Raw genomic sequence first — 16,100 nt, forward strand, 5'->3', positions numbered from 1 at the left:
CACCCTCCAGGAGCTGCCGCCGCCGCTGCTGCTCCGCCATGAACAACTTCCACGTCTACGAGGCCATCGGCCGCGGCAAGCACTCGGTAAACCCTCCGCGCCCCACCTCCTCCGCTTCCGGGGGTTTCGTCCCCGGCGTCGGATCCGGCGGTACCGGGCCGACCCGGGCTCGAACGCGCGAGATTCCTGATTGTTTCGCTGTTTTTTTTTCTGGGTGGGGAAGACGGTGTACAAGGGGCGGAAGAAGAAGACCATCGAGTATTTCGCCGTGAAGAGCGTCGACAAGTCGCAGCGCTCCAAGGTCCTCAACGAGGTGAGCCGGTTCGCTCCCCGCTGCTACCGGAACCCTTTTGACCCCCGCGTAGATTTTGGGGGATTTTTTTTTGGAGTCGAAGCTTTGTGTGGTGTTTTGCGTAGGTTGAGGAGCGGCTGTTTGGTTTGGGAACCGGCATACACGTGCTTGAATGTTGTGATTCCCGTCATTTATATATGATAAATTATCTGCTGCTTTGGGTTTAGGCTCTTTAGATTCAAGGTGTGATTAGTTGTTGATTGCTGGACCATTTCTGGTTTCTGGTTAGTGTTTGCTTGAGAAAGGATGCATTATGAGGGGCTTACCATGTTAGATATTAGCCGTGACAAACATAATGATAAGCTTGCTTCTCCTGCCACGAAGCATCACGCGGGCTTATTTTTTAGCTGGATAAAGCATGAAGTTCTTAATAATTTTTTGCTTAGGGTTTGTTTCTCATACCAAATTATGGAAAAGACGGTCATAGGAAGAAAAGTGACAACTTGCACTCACTTACGAATGTTGTTTGACTTGCATACTACTGACAAATGCCGTTATTCGGTTGGGAATATACCTGTTGTCATCTTCCCTTCTGTGGACCTGTTTTGCTTTTGTGAGCAACTTCTTAGGTCAATAAGGTAGATAACATGTTACCAAATAGATAATCACTCCCAAGCTTGGCAAGCATTCTTGCATGTTATTTCATAAGTTTGAGCAATGCTTATATCCGGTAAGTCATTTATCTATGGGTTGTTCCGTCGTGCCAATGATTCTTTTGAACTTGCCTCTGCAGGTTCGGATGCTTCATTCTCTAGATCATGCAAATGTCCTGAAATTTTACTCCTGGTAAGTTTCTAGGGACTCATTTGGGCGTATTGCTTTGGCTTGGCTAACTTTACAGTGCAACAATGACAAGTACTTTGCTAGCCTTGTTGAGGTTATTCTTGATGTTCACTTAACTCTTGATCATCCTAGTGCACACCATAATCATGTTATACTTCTCTCCCCAGGTACGAAACTTCTGCGCATTTTTGGCTGGTGTTGGAATACTGCGTTGGTGGTGACCTCAAGGGCTTGCTTGAGCAGGTATCTTACTTATCCTTTGTTATTTAGTGTATGCATTTCTCTATTTTCAAGAAGCGAATGCAAACTTCCAAAGCATTCCCATACTTCTGTAACTGGTTTGTCCAGCACATATGCCAGATAAGTGAGAAATGTTTGCACCTAAAGTTACAGGAGTGTGGAAGATATGGTTTTAGTTAGAATTACAAGAAAATAAACTCACTGTTTTCATTAGCTTAGCTTTAAGGTAAATTCAACATGAAACTTTACATGTCAGCTTGCTCTTCAAAGACCCTCCTACTGTAATTGCAAGTGTGTCATGGTTCCACTTAAGCCACCTTGGTTCAAGTCTCCCCACCCACTTCAAATGCAAGGAGAGATCTTCCCCGTTAGTCACATTTTTTTTTTACTGCTGCTATGGTAACTCTACCTGATAAGTTGCAGTTGTGAATGCTATTAAAACAATTTTTGAGGAAAGTATGTGTCATTGCATTAAAGTATTATCAGTTTGGGCCGGCTGTTTTTATGATCTTAGTTCTAACCTTTCCCTTCTAACATATTACAGTTTTAATACTTTGTGTTCATATGTTAGCCTCACTTGTGCTTCACCGGAAAAATAGCCAGGCAATTAGCTGCTACAATATGGGACAATGGAGTGCTGCTCTCCTTTGACTCTCATAAAGATGATTGGCATGAGTGCTAAACACCCAATGCACTCTGCAGAGTCTTTAACTCTTAAGAAATGCTTGGTTTACGTGTTATCCTGAATTCCTGATAATGGTATTATATTTTTTGTACTAGTGTACTGTATTGGTGCAGCGCAAAGCTTTTGCAAGCCTGATTCCTGGTACTTCAGTACTTGCGTATCACCCTAGACAACATGGGTTGATAAGTGTGACCAACATAATTCTTTTTGGTGCTTCTTATGTTTCTGAAACCTGTTGTACAAGTAGATACTATATGTAACATTGGTGAAGGCAAATGCTACCCCATTTTTGATATGTTTTTGTTTATGTATTCTGCCGCATGTCTCATCCTATGCATTTTCACGCAGGATAAGAAGCTGCCTGAAAGTGCTATGCATGACCTGGCTTATGATCTTGTCAAAGCCCTGCTGTAAAGTTTCTTCGGCAGCCTCGTTTCATTATATCTGTTGTGTTATGAGTGGACTTTGATTTACTGAAAACGTGTTGGTTGTTAGGTTCTTGCATTCACAAGGAATTATATATTGTGATCTGAAGCCATCAAACATTTTACTTGATGAGTTTGGATGCATGAAGGTAAGAACTTTTCTGCAAATGAACTAATACAGTAACGGCAAAGAAGTACACAATAGGTTTGAACTAACTGTAATCCCCCCTTATTGTTCTAGCTGTGTGATTTTGGGTTAGCAAGACGTTTAAAGGACATAGAGAAGACCAATCCTGGAGATGTGAGCTCCCATTTCCTTTTCTTCATGCACTCTGTTTCGTCTGTTTCATCTTCATTTAACAATGTTCCCTGGTTTGAATACCTGGTTTTCAGGTGCCACAACCCATGAGGGGGACACCATGCTATATGGCTCCTGAGTTGTTCCAAGAGGGAGGGGTCCATTCATATGCTTCTGATTTCTGGGCTCTTGGTTGTGTGCTATACGAATGCTATGCAGGAAGACCTCCTTTCGTGGGTCGTGAATTTACCCAGTTAGTTAAGTCCATACTTTCAGAGCCTACACCACCTTTGCCTGATAACCCGTCAAGGTCCTTCCAGAATCTGATCAACTGCTTACTTATGAAAGACCCAGCTGAAAGACTACAATGGTCTGAACTGTGTGAGCACAACTTTTGGAGGAGCAGTATGCCAATGATTCCTGTGCCTCCTCAACCTGCCTTTGATAACATGGTTGGACTTCCCGCTACACCATATTTAGCTGAGAGAAATGGGGATAAATCCTCCAGACAGCTGACGCCAACCAAGACTCGTGAACACCTGCGGAAGAAAGATGAAAATTCCGCTAAGGTTTTCACGACCCCTGTTAAAAATGTGCTAAGTGGCAAGAAAAATAATGCAAAACCTTCCAAGGCTGATGGTCTGAAGGGTGTCAATGTCCTAAGAATGTCTCGCATAGCTAAGAAAAATTTGCAAAGGGAGAAGGACAAGGAGAACTACAGGCGCCCTCCCACAGAAACAAATGAAAATGAGACTGAAGTTAAGATCGAAAATAATGACATGGAGCTTGATTTTGGTGAAAATCCAGAAGGGGATGCGCCTGATGATAATGATGGATCAGATAATGCTGGATCAACAGCAGATGAAAAACATGCGACTCAGGGCACTGACGGTAATGAAGATAATTGCATGATAAATCAGGTGGATATGCTCACAGATGAGTGTTCTGTTAAGGCTGATACCATGTTGAATACTGAGCAGAACTGTTCAGAGAATCTTGATGTGGTGGCCACTCCACCTAGTTTCTGTATGAGGAAAGCACGTCCAAAGATTCCTTGTGGTGCTGCAACGGGTTCTGAGCCATCTAACATCTTTGAAGCATTTTGGCATCCAACAGATCTCGCAGTTAAACCAGTTATGCCTAGTAAGAAAGGAGATAAAGCTACAGAAGCTATCCCTGTGCTTCCTTTTGAAGCTCTTCCTGCCGCTGATTATATTAAGTTACCACGGGAACAGATGAATGCATTCAATAGTCAGATAATTCAGAGTTTAAGTGGAAGTTTTCAGGTTTCAGAGAAACAGAATATCATCAGATACTTGGAGTTGTTAAGCATGAACTCTGATGCTGCAAATATAATAACTAATGGCCCAATTATGTCATTGCTTATAAAAATGCTTCGACTGTCAAAAACTTCAGTCCTGCGTGTCCAGGTTGCTTCACTTATGGGATTGTTGATACGCTACTCCACTATCCTTGATGCAGAGCTAGCCAGTTCAGGAATTGTTAATGCCTTATCAGATGGCTTGAGGGACCGGCATGATAAACTTAGGAGATTCTGTATGGCAACACTTGGAGAATTACTGTTCTACATATCAACTCAGACTGATCAAGATAACAAAGAAAGCAATGCTCAAGAATCTCCTATGAAAGACAACAAATCTGCTGCTTCATGGCAGGTTAGAAACTCCAAATGAACACATACCTGGAATTACCTTATATTACCTTATATCGTGTCATGTAGTTAAAAGATAAGTTGCTGTGATAAGACACTGGGAATTGTCGGTACTGATTCTTTTATGAAGCATGTTTTCATTGCCCACCATAATATTCTGAAGTAGAAATTTCTTGGGAGTTGAAAGTAATTAATTGCAAAAATTCACTGCCCACATACATAAATATGCCTAGATGGTAGATAGATACTTCATGTTCCAATACATGCTCTTTTCTTTGTTCATATGCCACAGTACAATTTTAGTATGATGTGTGCATTGAGCTTTTGCAGTTGTCACAAATACTGAAAAGAGCATGTATTGGAACATAAGATATAAATATCTTAGGTCAGCAGGATTTTGTTCAGCAGTTATTCTAGGTTCGTCTTAATATTTGTATGTCGTCATGTAGACTAGATATAACGCATACGAGCGACCCCTTTCCTTTGATTTGCAGCTAGAGTTCAAACTACTATTTTCCCATGATTTAACTTGGCAAATTGTGCAGGTTCCTAGCGCTGTAATAGCACTGGTGTCATCTATCTTGCGTAAAGGTGAAGATGATCTAGCCCAGCTCTATGCTTTACGAACAATTGATAATATATGTAGCCAAGGGACAGATTGGACATCAAGGTTTGCTTCCCAAGATGTAATTGGTCATCTTTGCTATATCTATAAAGCAACTGGGAAACAGGAGAATACAAGGCTTATTGCAGTATCTTGTTTGAGCCGCTTAGCTCGCTTCAGTTCATCATGTACTCATTTAATATTGGAGAAGCTATCGTTTAAGGATATTGCATGCACACTCATTAAGGGCAGTCCACGTGAGCAACAGATCAGTCTGAATCTTCTGAACTCGGCATTAGTGAACAGTAATATCATACCAAATATGAACCGCTATATTCTGTCATTAACGGAGGAGAAACAATTGGTCCCTGGGCTAATTTCCCTGGTCGAACAGGGGACCGATGTTCTGCGAGGGAAAACCCTTTTATTTATTGCTCTTCTTTGCAAGAACAGTCGAAGATGGCTTCCACATTTCTTTTGCAATGCGAAGCTACTATCAGCAGTTGATAGATTGGGAAAGGAGAAGGATGGTTTCATTCATCAATGTACAGAAGCATTTGTTCAGTTAGTTGCTTCGTCGGTCCCAGGAATTCTTGACACGGTGTCCAGTGATATACAGCAGGTCATGGGTGGGAAACGTCATGGACCCATTACTGCTTTAACTGGACGTGCGCATCCAAAGAGCACAATTCATTTGTTTCCTGTTATCCTTCATCTTCTTGGTAGTGTATCCTTCAGTCACAGAGTCGTGACAAGTCATGTATTGCTCCAATTGGCAAATCTTATGAAGATTTTGGAGACGCCATTTCAGGTATGGCCTGTAAACTATCTGGATCAACCTGATGAGAAAATTGGATACATCCTATGTTCCAAATTAATTGAAGTTCTAGCTTTATCCAAGTCAAACTTTTTTAATAACTTCAGTTACTTCAATTATATTGCACTGCAATGGATAAAATAAGCTTATCCCACTGTTGATGCTATCTTGTCGGGGTAGTCTTTAAATTACAGAATGTATGTGGCTATTTGCTGTTACTTGTCCGTTATGATCATTTGTGTACATCTTATTGTACTTCCAGGCTCGGGATGAGTTCCAAATGACATTGCTGCGAGTTCTCGAGGCAGCTACGGAGGAGCCTTCTGTTATACTTAAGGAACACAGAATATTCACAAGTCGATTCCTGCCAAGCCTATCCATCTTATACAAGGGCAACAAAGACTGTGATGCCAGATTCCTGTGTTTGAAGATACTGTCCGATGTGATGATTGTGATCTTCAGTGATTCATCGTTGACTGCAGAGGAACAAACCATAGCTGACCTGAAAACAATCTCTCATAAATATTTTCTCCCAATGTATCCTTCATTTGCAGAGGATGAAGATCCAATACCTATGTATGCACAGAAACTTCTAGTAATGCTGATGGAACATGATTGTGTTAAGGTCTCAGATATCCTGAATGAAGCAACAGTCTCCCAGTGCTTTGAATTTTTGCTTGGAGATCTTTCAAATGCAAACGTAAGCAATGTCAAGCTTTGTTATGCTTTGGCGTCTGCTCCTGACATGGACTCCAGTATTCTTTCGCAGCTTCAAGTTGTCAGAAGAATAGGGAATCTACTGGAGTTTGTGACTGCCAAAGATATGGATGATTTTCTGGAACCAACCTTGGAACTCTGCCGATCTTTCATCATCCGTGGCACTGGCAGCAACAGAAGTATTGCCCTTACCAAAGAACCTGCTCTCCTTGTTGACAGCGCCTTCAGCATGAGCATTGCTGTTGATCAACAATCTTGCATCATGGATATTTGTGACCTTGGTGGCAGTATGGGCATATTCCTTGAGGTAGTCGCAAATTCAGATCCACAGATAAGCGATCTGGCCTCAGATTGCATTGTGCTGCTACTCAAGGCGGCACCTCGAGAGGCCACGATGGGCTTGCTGACCAATCTTCCTAAACTGAGTGCTCTGCTGGAGTCGTTGAAGCATGGTGCCTCCCTGCAGCTGACTCGCCTGCTATACGGACTAGCATTCTCTTGCAGGCAATATCTAGCTCAAGGAATGATCCTCTCTATATCAGTACCAGCTCTGATGCGAGTAGAAGTTCTTGTGTCAGTTTTCAAGAGCTCAGATGATAGCCGTCTTGCTAATGCCGCTTCATATCTGGCTGCCGAGCTGCAGCGTTTACCTCGCTGTGGTTGAGTTGACATGTGATCAAGGAGCCAGTCAGCTGGCTGCCACCACACAAGTAATCTTGATAGGAAGGAGGGCCTTGCCTTGGTATTTCGGGCACCAAGTGCTATGAACAGCGCCAATGGCCTCACATTGGGTATGGTGCTAACCTCAAAATTGCTCCATGTTACGATGCTATGTAATTGTTTATCTGCGACGATGTACGGCTGCTGTATATGGTACTTTTTGGCCAAATCTGTATTTTCCTTGCCAAATTTGGTTGGCATGTAAGTTTTCAGTTTAATGTAATTCTCCAGTAGCACATCATAATCACATCGGTACTGCCTTCTTTTTGTTACCATGCAACAGGTGGAAATTCCATTTTTAAGATATCATGCCTGTACAAATTTGCATATGCCTGCAAATCACAGGTAGAAAGGTGAGGCACGAATTTCGTTTTCCATGTTTGGTCATTGTTTTTTACTTTTAAGTCGCATTGTAGTGGATCATGGCAATCCAATTAGGCTAATTAACTAGTTTTACCAAGGCTAATCATGTATGTATCATTGTTTACTTTACGTAGCTGGTTATATAAAACGGTGGTAAACTGAGCTTTGGTCTGTGTGTGGTGGTGGTTGAACTGCTAGAGCAGCAGCCGACGACGACTCTGACCATGTCATTCTGATCGAGCGTTTTCCATCTGATGTAGTGATGTGGATGCATTTTTTGTTCTGGACTGTTCTTTTCACGAACTGTCACTTTGAGAACGGTCTCTAGTCCGCTTAGATTTCTGGATAAGTGGATGCAACTTGCTAAGTAACCCCTGAACCCTGTCTCCTGAGCCTGACGAGGGCTCTTTTTTTTCTAGGGTAAAGAGACGACGACGACTTAGCAAGTCATTATCCTCTGCGAGATAAATTTCTTCTTGGCAACTGACAAGTGGAAGTGTTTCTTCCATTTTTTTTTCCATACATGTCATTACTGTGAATTTACTTGAACATACCCTCCATCCGATCTTTCTTCTACCCATGGTATTTGCAAAATACAACACGCAAAGTACACTATATTAAGAACGAAGCTGACGAATTCAGCAAAAAAAGGCAAGATTAAACAATGACACGCTTAAATGTAAATGAATGGACGAGATGATCTGGTACAGCAGTTGACCCAGACTGAGTGAGTCTTCTCCCAGTGTACATACTTCTTTTCCTTTTGTTTCAGAAATGTCTGCTCTACCACACGTCACGCAGTTTGGTTACGACATGGCCACCGCAGCAACACGCTTCCGATTCCGCTATTATTACCCCACTGGAGCACTGGGATTAACTCGTTCAACGGAGCAAGGAAACCGTCAGTTGCGCACGCATCCACCGGTGGAATGGGGAAGAAGATGTGCCTGTTCTCGCTGGATGAGAACATCGCCATGGTGCTGCTCGTCGTCGTGGTGCTGATCATCATCACCGCCGTGCAGCCGCCGCCCCGCCGCCGCCCCGTCGCCTATCTCTACCGCTGACTCCATGTGCTCGAGAGCTCCTTGGCTTTTGCAGCTGCAGGTTTTTCTTGCTGTTCTTTTTGCTGAATGGGGAAGAAGATTGTTTTCTTTTTGTTCAAGTTTGCAGTTGCAGGTAGCCGCGAGCTAGCTAGCTCGTGAGTTGAAGTGCTGCCATGTTTTTTTTCCTGATTTGGTCGCCACAGTGCATGCACAGCATGCTTCGTCTCATTGTTTTGGCCGCGCTTGTTATAGTAATCCAGTATAGATATGTAATCTTCTTTAGAAACGAAGTCCTGCGTATCAGTGTAAGTAGCACGGATTTTCACCGGTTGTATAAATTGTATATTTGGAGTTAGCGGTGGTTCTGAGTTCACTGTCTTGTTTTGGGATATGAAATGTGTAACAATATAATTTTATGAAGTTTTGGTTTTTGCTAATTTAGCATGTCTCGAGTCCAAATCAACTTTGGGACAGCTTGATCTGAATGGTGGTTGTGGAATCTACTTCTTCCGTCTCATGAAACTTGTGTAAGATTTATCAAAAACTTGATGTATCTAGATGCTATTTATTATCAAGATACATTCGAATTATAAGAAATCCCAGATAATTTTCATGCACGGAAGGGAGTACTTTTGAAACTTCTATGCATGCACCATCGCGATTGGGTGCATGAAACCGTGAAAAAGTTATCTTGCTCCCTTGTGTAACAAGTGCACTGCGGAAGTGCAGGTTAGGGTTTTTGAGTTTCAGTCCCAAGCAGTCTGGGAGCAACTTTACCCAGGGTTTCCAAACTGCTCCGATGAGAGCATGAGTATACTACGCAAGTTATTACATTTTCTCTGTTTCGGGTCTGCCGAAGTCAGACTATCTAAAACTCTCTTGTAATTGAACTCTACTTTACAAATGCATTGGCAGCCGCGGTACCACTGTCTTCTCCATGAAAAGAGCAGAAATTCTTCCATTTAATGCAAGTTGTGAAGACGCTGGCAGCAGAGATGAATAGCACGCCCTGATATTTAACATGAAGTTGTACAAAATGTATGTGCTGCAAGACATTACCATTTCATGCACATGTATCCAAACTTCTGGCTGCATCCAGAACCATTGATCTGAAAATTTTGCTGTATCCATCTATTACGGGGGTTATTACATTTACAGTCCCCTAAATTATCTACACACAAAAATAAACCCACGTACCAATGCAGCAAAAAAAAAAACTGGATGTAGCAGGCTCCACCGGTGAAATCTTGCCAGCGCTCACTCTGGCGGTGCAGTTCTATGCACCTCGCTGCGCATTATTCCTCCTCTTCTAAAAACACTTCCTTCAAAATCACTGGCATGACAAAAACCTGAAGCGGAGCTCACTACCCGAGGATCTTGTCAGTTACACGCAGGCCTTCTCGTGGCGTCTCCAAGCCTCGGCCCAGACATTCGCGTCTGCAAGTGCACGCTCTCTGTCAACGCCGTTTGGAACAACCCTTCCTCGTGATGCGCGATGTGAGCTGCTCCAGCAATGTTCTCTTGCTTCTGGAACCATGTCATTTGTATTCGCATGAGTCGATGTTTGAGCCCCATGTCGACTAGGCAAGGCAACGTCTTGGTTGACCTGATTGTCCTGCACCCTTGGTGATGAAGGGCCAATAAGGTGACTACGAGCAGAAGCATCGTGCCTATCGTATGTTTGTGAGGACAGATAAGAGAGGGCAGAAGCAACTTCCCTAATGAGAGGGCGATTTCTTGCTTTCTCCTGCAAACACATCGCTGCAATAGCCAAGGCCTGGTACAAGCCCCTCTTTGGGAAGCGGCCACGCAACAAAGGATCAGCCATCTTTGGAAATTTCCTTTGGTCTTTGAACAACGGACGAGCCTGCAAATGGATTTGTAGAAGATTCAGTTCAACATTAGCATACTTATACTTCAGTATTTCAGATCAAATATAAGAAGTGAAGTACACTCCCAATTTATGAGGATGCATATATTTTAGTAGAAGTATTTCTTAGCTTCTAAGGGGCCTACTTACATAAATTATATTCGAGTAAAACTATTTCTTTAGCTGATAAAGAGCCTCCTACATAAATACATTAAATGATGTAGTATCATGTTTGAAAACAAAGAAAACCCTAGAGAACTTAAACGAGATGATTACTCTCCAGGCATTAATATGTGTAAAACTAAGAGGGTAATTAGCAAGAAACTAATACTGGTTCCAGAAAAAGACCTCACACCTGACACATAAAAGTCGAACATATTTTCAGTCTCAAACACAAGCGCCAGGTTTAATCACCCCATAGCCCTTTTTTATCCTTTTCTTTAACCAAAAAAAGGGCAAAATCAAAATATTGTCAAGGCTCACAGCCTTTCTGTACTTCTGTAACCATGACCATATCATCGTTGCTTTTTATAGTTTATAAACATGCGCATTGTATCCATGTTTTGTTTTTTACTGTTAAAAAGTATGATTATTGGCCCATTTAGCTGCATCTGAGAATAAAAAACCTACCCATGAGACCAAGTCTTGTTCCTCACGAGGCCGATTGCTGTCAAGCGCTCTTCGTCCTGTAATTAGCTCGAGGAACACCACACCAAAACTATAAATGTCCGACTTAACCGTTAGCTGTCCAGTCGAGGCATACTCAGGAGCACAATAACCGTAAGTCCCCATGACACGGGTTGTCACATGAGTCTTATCACCTACTGGACCAAGTTTAGCAAGTCCAAAGTCGGACAACTTTGCATGATACCCTTCACCAAGAAGAATGTTCGATGGCTTAATATCTCTGTAAATAACTGGTGGATTTGCCTTATCATGCAGGTATTCTAAACCAGCTGCCGCACCAGCAGCTATCTTCATCCGTGTCATCCAATCTAGAGGTTCTTGATTGGGCTGTAGATCTGTTTAAAGCATGAGCATTAATTAATTTCCTAATGGAGGTGCCCAGTAATAGTACATGGGTAACTCTAATAGAGATGTCATTTAGAAAATGGTTAATCACACAAGTAAAAACCGAGATGGAACAGAATTCAAGGTTGGTGGCTGTGGTGTAATAATACTACAAAGGAAGAGTAGATAAATAAAATCACTTGCTTAGAAATTTTATTCAATGAATTGAGTATGATAAGAAAAACTAGTCATTGTTGAGATAATATGTATATCCAAACATAGCCAAGTAATTTTTGCCATTGTGACTAACTAGTCCATTGTTGAGATATTATCCCATCAATGGATTATTGGATAGCTCATCCAAGCATCCCATTCTAATTTTAGCTTTTGATCAGATGTAGCAAACATAAGAGATACTGATCTCATTTAATTCAGGTCTACCGAATAAATAAGTTGTTGCAAAAAATATTTCCCCTTTACAAAAACACATAAGAAATAGATGCTTGATTAAACAGCTGAAAAAACAAATTGGTGGGGTTCTATTTACTTTTCACCCTAACCCATATATGACAGGAACTGATAGTTAAACTTGTAAAGCTTTTCAGAAGTTAGAACAACTTTTCGCCATGTTCATGTACTTCGAATCAAAATGTGATCATACTGAAAAAAAGATCCTACAATCTGCATACGCTCTTGTTGTTAAAGATTTAACATTTTTTTTCTGATTTCATCTAATAAGACTTCAAAGTTGCTAGTAAGCCTGACTGTAGGTATTATACATTTTCCAACATACTAACCGTGCAGATGGTCTTCTAGCGATCCCAATGGCATATATTCATACACGAGCAACCGTTGATCGCCATCAACACAGTACCCTATCAAATTGACAAGGTTACGGTGATGCAGGAGATTGAGCATGAGAACCTCCACAAGGAATTCTCTGTTACCCTGAAGTCCATTGAGATCAAGTTGTTTGACTGCAACAACCTGCCATGCAGCAAATGCTGGAATAGTGTTACACATATTACAAAAATCATTGGTAATATTATTATATACTTCCTACACTTGCAATAACTGACATCCAAAGAGAATTATAGTAAGAAGTATATTGCATAACTAGCAAATACAGACCTGTCCATCGTTCAGATATGCTTTGTAGACACAACCAAATCCCCCTCGGCCCAAATGAAAATCCAGGCTGAAGTTTTTGGTGGCATCAACAAGCTCACGCAAACTGAAGATCGTTGCTTCATTATGAGCGCCATTTCTTTGAATTTCGTCGCTTTGCCTGGATTCAGCCCTCAGTGGGACACTTTCTGATGACTCTGCAAAATCCACTGTTAATGAGAAATTTAAAAGGAAGATACACATGCACATTAAACGGTGTAATGCTTCTGAAAAGGAAAGGAGGCTGGGAAAAGAGAAAACAAGAATAGTAGCACATGATCATTGTTTACAGTTATTTTCTTGACATACTCTTCATTCGTTCTGTTACTATTCTTTTTCTTCATGATTTTGGTAACCATGTTTCTAATCGTGTTTCATTTTCTGTTTCCTTGATAGTAGAACTCTGCACGCTACTCCTGAAACAAACTTCTAGTTGTTTAATTCTATCTCGCAAACAAAGTTCTAACTGCTAGAGGAATTGCAATTCTACAAGAAAGTAAAGTTGTACTTGTCACTGAAAACCTCTGAAGGTTGACCAAAACACATCTGGTTTCGTGAGCATGAAATCTGTTTACCATCCAGCTCTGAACCACCCCTGTTAGGATTATGAGCTATACAGATTCGACTGTTTTTTTCCTTTCGCAAGAACAAGATGCTGATCAACCAACACAAAGAAACGAACAATTAGCACGGAGGGGTTAAATCGTCACCTGAGGCGAGTCGATGGTCGATTCTGCTGGACTCCTCCTCGTCGTCCTGCTCCTTGGCCACCTCCTCGTCCTCCTCAGGGCACCGGAACAGGCACGAGAAGAGGCCCATCTCATAATCCGGCCTCAACGACTTCAAGAAGCGGACTGAAATCAAGAAGACGGAATTACAAATCCCCAACCCCTAGCCGCCCCAGAGGGGACTATAGGTCGCGGGGAGAGCAAAGATTGCCTCAGCAGCCAAGAAAATTGGTCAATTGTTTTTTTTTGGGAATCGATCAATTGTTGTTTTTTTGGACCCGTCGAGAAACGGACAGAGGAAGAAGAAGAAGAAAAAAAGAGAATGGATAGATGGATAGGAGCACGCAGCCAAAAGTCTTCCTCCCACAAACGAAACGAATATAAAACTGAAGGCGAGAAACAGATCAGTTGGGTCAGTGTCATGATGGGGATGTCGGGATGCTACTAGTAATTCACTCCTTAATTTAATTAATCCATATTTTATTACTCAATTAAGGCGTTTAATTTACATGGAAGTTGCATTCGCGCGACTGTAAACTAATTGTGTCCGCTATGCCGGTGACTAGTATCATATACTAGTATCATTATCATGCATATAATATTATTGTATGATATTATCTTCACAATATGTAGTATCATATAGTAATATTATCTATTATTATCTTTTTATTACTATATTTATTCATTTGTAGAATTTCAAGTACAAGATATATTGAATTTTTAAGTATTATGTACTATGATAGGGTATCTACCTATGATACTATTATACTCGTTCTTATCTTTACTTGCACTGTCACATCAATATTTTACATGCATAACATACATGATACTACCTATGATTACTCTATTGTGAGTAGTCTTATAATAAACAATTTTGTGTTGAGTTGTGACCTCAGGAAGACTTTATAAAGAAAATTCATCTTGCAACTTTACTTATGTGAATTTCATTTGATCATGAACTGATACACCCGATTCCTCCAAATTTTGAACTCAAAATTAGAACTATCTAGTTTATTTCAAAAATTCAGTTAGTCATATATCTTACATTGAGTATTCTTGAAAAGTTATCGTTTTGTTTAGATAAATGGACTACGATTAAACAACGTTTTTTGTTTCATGCTAAAATACAATTAAATCGAAAACAAATTAAAAATCCAGAATACTCGATATAACATACACCTCTGTCGTAAAATAAGTGTCTAAATTTTGTCTAGATATGATTCTATCTAGACATATTTTAGTTGTAGATGCATTCATATCTAGAAAAAGATGGGACTCTTACTTTAGGATGGAGGACTATATGATTTGTAGTAATTTCATTTTGTTCTATTTCTTTTGAAGTTTTAGTTAAAATTAGATCAACGGTGTGTATTTGATGTCCATCACGTAAGATGTCGATGTGTGAAAGAGTACAATGCAATTGTACTTCATCAGTCGTTTGGTTTAGCTTTACCTAAGATGTTAGTGTCTCTATTTTGACCTGATTTTGCAGCAAATAAGTTTTTGTCTCGTCAAGATTATGGGTAAGTTTAGTTGAGCCTACATGTCCAAGATCCGACTTTTGATTACAGCGTAAAATTGTTGTGGAGCCCAACACAATATAAGTGTCAACAAGGGGTTTGTTTTTAATCCATGCACAACTCATAAAGTAATAACGTAGTGCTATACCATGCATTTTTTATTCGCATGATTTTAGAAAACATGTAAAAAATAATAACGTAGTGCTATACCATGCATTTTGAGTATCAAATATCACATGATTTTAGATCAAAATGTGTTTATTACACAACAAAGGAAGATAATATTTACATGATTTTGCATCAAAAGGTGTTTGATTACACAACATAGGAAGAAAATCTTTGTAAGAGGTTAAAAAACCCTTAGGACTTTAAGAACTACAATCCTCTGAGGTACAACCGAAAAGCTCATATAAAATAAAATACTTTTCTCATACAAATAAGCATGTGTGCTTAGGAAAAACGAGTTTTATTTTCCGGAAAACCTGGTTTTCCACCTTGCATTGTAGATGGCTTAACCACAATGAGGTATCATGGTTAGTATCTTTCATTCCATGCATGTAAAAAGATGACGTGTCACTATAATCAATGATTAGAGGGACCATAGTGCCATCATAGGTAGATGCCATCATAGCATGTATAACTTAAATAAATATCAAATAGATCATGAAAATGATTTTGTAGTAAAATTCTACAAATCAATAAATATAAAGAGACTACAATATTATCTATATAATACTATGTATTATATAGATAATTTCATACACTAGTATCATATGTATGATACCGCTAGATGATACTATCCACTATGAATTGAGAGCATCCTCAAATTTTAAGCTCAGATATGTCAATTTTCCAAATAAACAATTCGGTGCCGTCATTACCCACTTCGCCCCATACTGTGTTGCATTCATTTTTTAGTCAAAATCAATCTCTATAGAGTTTGACTACTCCCTCCGTTACGGTTTATAGGGCATAACTTATCCTAGATAGTTAATTTGACCAACATAATATAAATTATACAACACAAAAATTATAAATCTGATGTTTCTAATGATATATATATTTTGTAATATATATCTTGTATT

The 16,100-nt window shown here is 40.3% G+C and overlaps 2 protein-coding genes across 3 annotated transcripts; one reads left to right on the plus strand and one right to left on the minus strand.

The window, feature by feature from the left end:
- Window positions 1–38: 38 nt before the first annotated feature.
- On the plus strand, window positions 39–7,530 carry LOC124667752 (serine/threonine-protein kinase RUNKEL). Its single transcript, XM_047205006.1, has 10 exons — window positions 39–86; window positions 224–313; window positions 1,086–1,138; window positions 1,303–1,378; window positions 2,409–2,470; window positions 2,556–2,634; window positions 2,727–2,786; window positions 2,879–4,459; window positions 5,001–5,870; window positions 6,139–7,530. The coding sequence occupies exons 1-10, from the start codon at window positions 39–41 to the stop codon at window positions 7,255–7,257; spliced, it is 4,038 nt and encodes a 1,345-aa protein (XP_047060962.1). The 3' UTR covers window positions 7,258–7,530.
- A 2,263-nt stretch (window positions 7,531–9,793) lies between these two features.
- LOC124667753 (probable serine/threonine-protein kinase PBL7) lies at window positions 9,794–13,855 on the minus strand. 2 transcript variants are annotated; one of them, XM_047205008.1, is made up of 5 exons: window positions 13,478–13,855; window positions 12,732–12,916; window positions 12,398–12,587; window positions 11,220–11,611; window positions 9,794–10,586 (listed from the first exon to the last, which is right to left on the minus strand). In XM_047205008.1, exons 1-5 carry the CDS (start codon window positions 13,584–13,586, stop codon window positions 10,104–10,106), a joined length of 1,359 nt encoding a protein of 452 aa, XP_047060964.1. In that variant the 5' UTR covers window positions 13,587–13,855; the 3' UTR covers window positions 9,794–10,103. The 2 variants fall into 2 exon arrangements, with proteins under 2 accessions (XP_047060964.1, XP_047060963.1); XM_047205007.1 differs by having other exon boundaries at window positions 12,732–12,925.
- Between the last annotated feature and the right edge of the window lie 2,245 nt (window positions 13,856–16,100).

The sequence above is a fragment of the Lolium rigidum genome, chromosome 6 (assembly GCF_022539505.1).
Source record: "Lolium rigidum isolate FL_2022 chromosome 6, APGP_CSIRO_Lrig_0.1, whole genome shotgun sequence".
NCBI lineage: Eukaryota > Viridiplantae > Streptophyta > Magnoliopsida > Poales > Poaceae > Lolium > Lolium rigidum.

Coding starts and splice junctions, on each gene's coding strand:
- LOC124667753 (XM_047205007.1), bottom strand. CDS start 13,586: ATGGGCCTCTTCTCGTGCCTGTTCCGGTGCCCTGAGGAGGACGAGGAG. Junction 12,588..12,731: donor CATATCTGAACGATGGACAG/GTCTGTATTTGC, acceptor GCTGCATGGCAG/GTTGTTGCAGTCAAACAACT. Junction 11,612..12,397: donor GCTAGAAGACCATCTGCACG/GTTAGTATGTTG, acceptor TGCTTTAAACAG/ATCTACAGCCCAATCAAGAA.
- LOC124667752 (XM_047205006.1), top strand. CDS start 39: ATGAACAACTTCCACGTCTACGAGGCCATCGGCCGCGGCAAGCACTCG. Junction 314..1,085: donor GCTCCAAGGTCCTCAACGAG/GTGAGCCGGTTC, acceptor TTGCCTCTGCAG/GTTCGGATGCTTCATTCTCT. Junction 2,471..2,555: donor GATCTTGTCAAAGCCCTGCT/GTAAAGTTTCTT, acceptor GTTGGTTGTTAG/GTTCTTGCATTCACAAGGAA.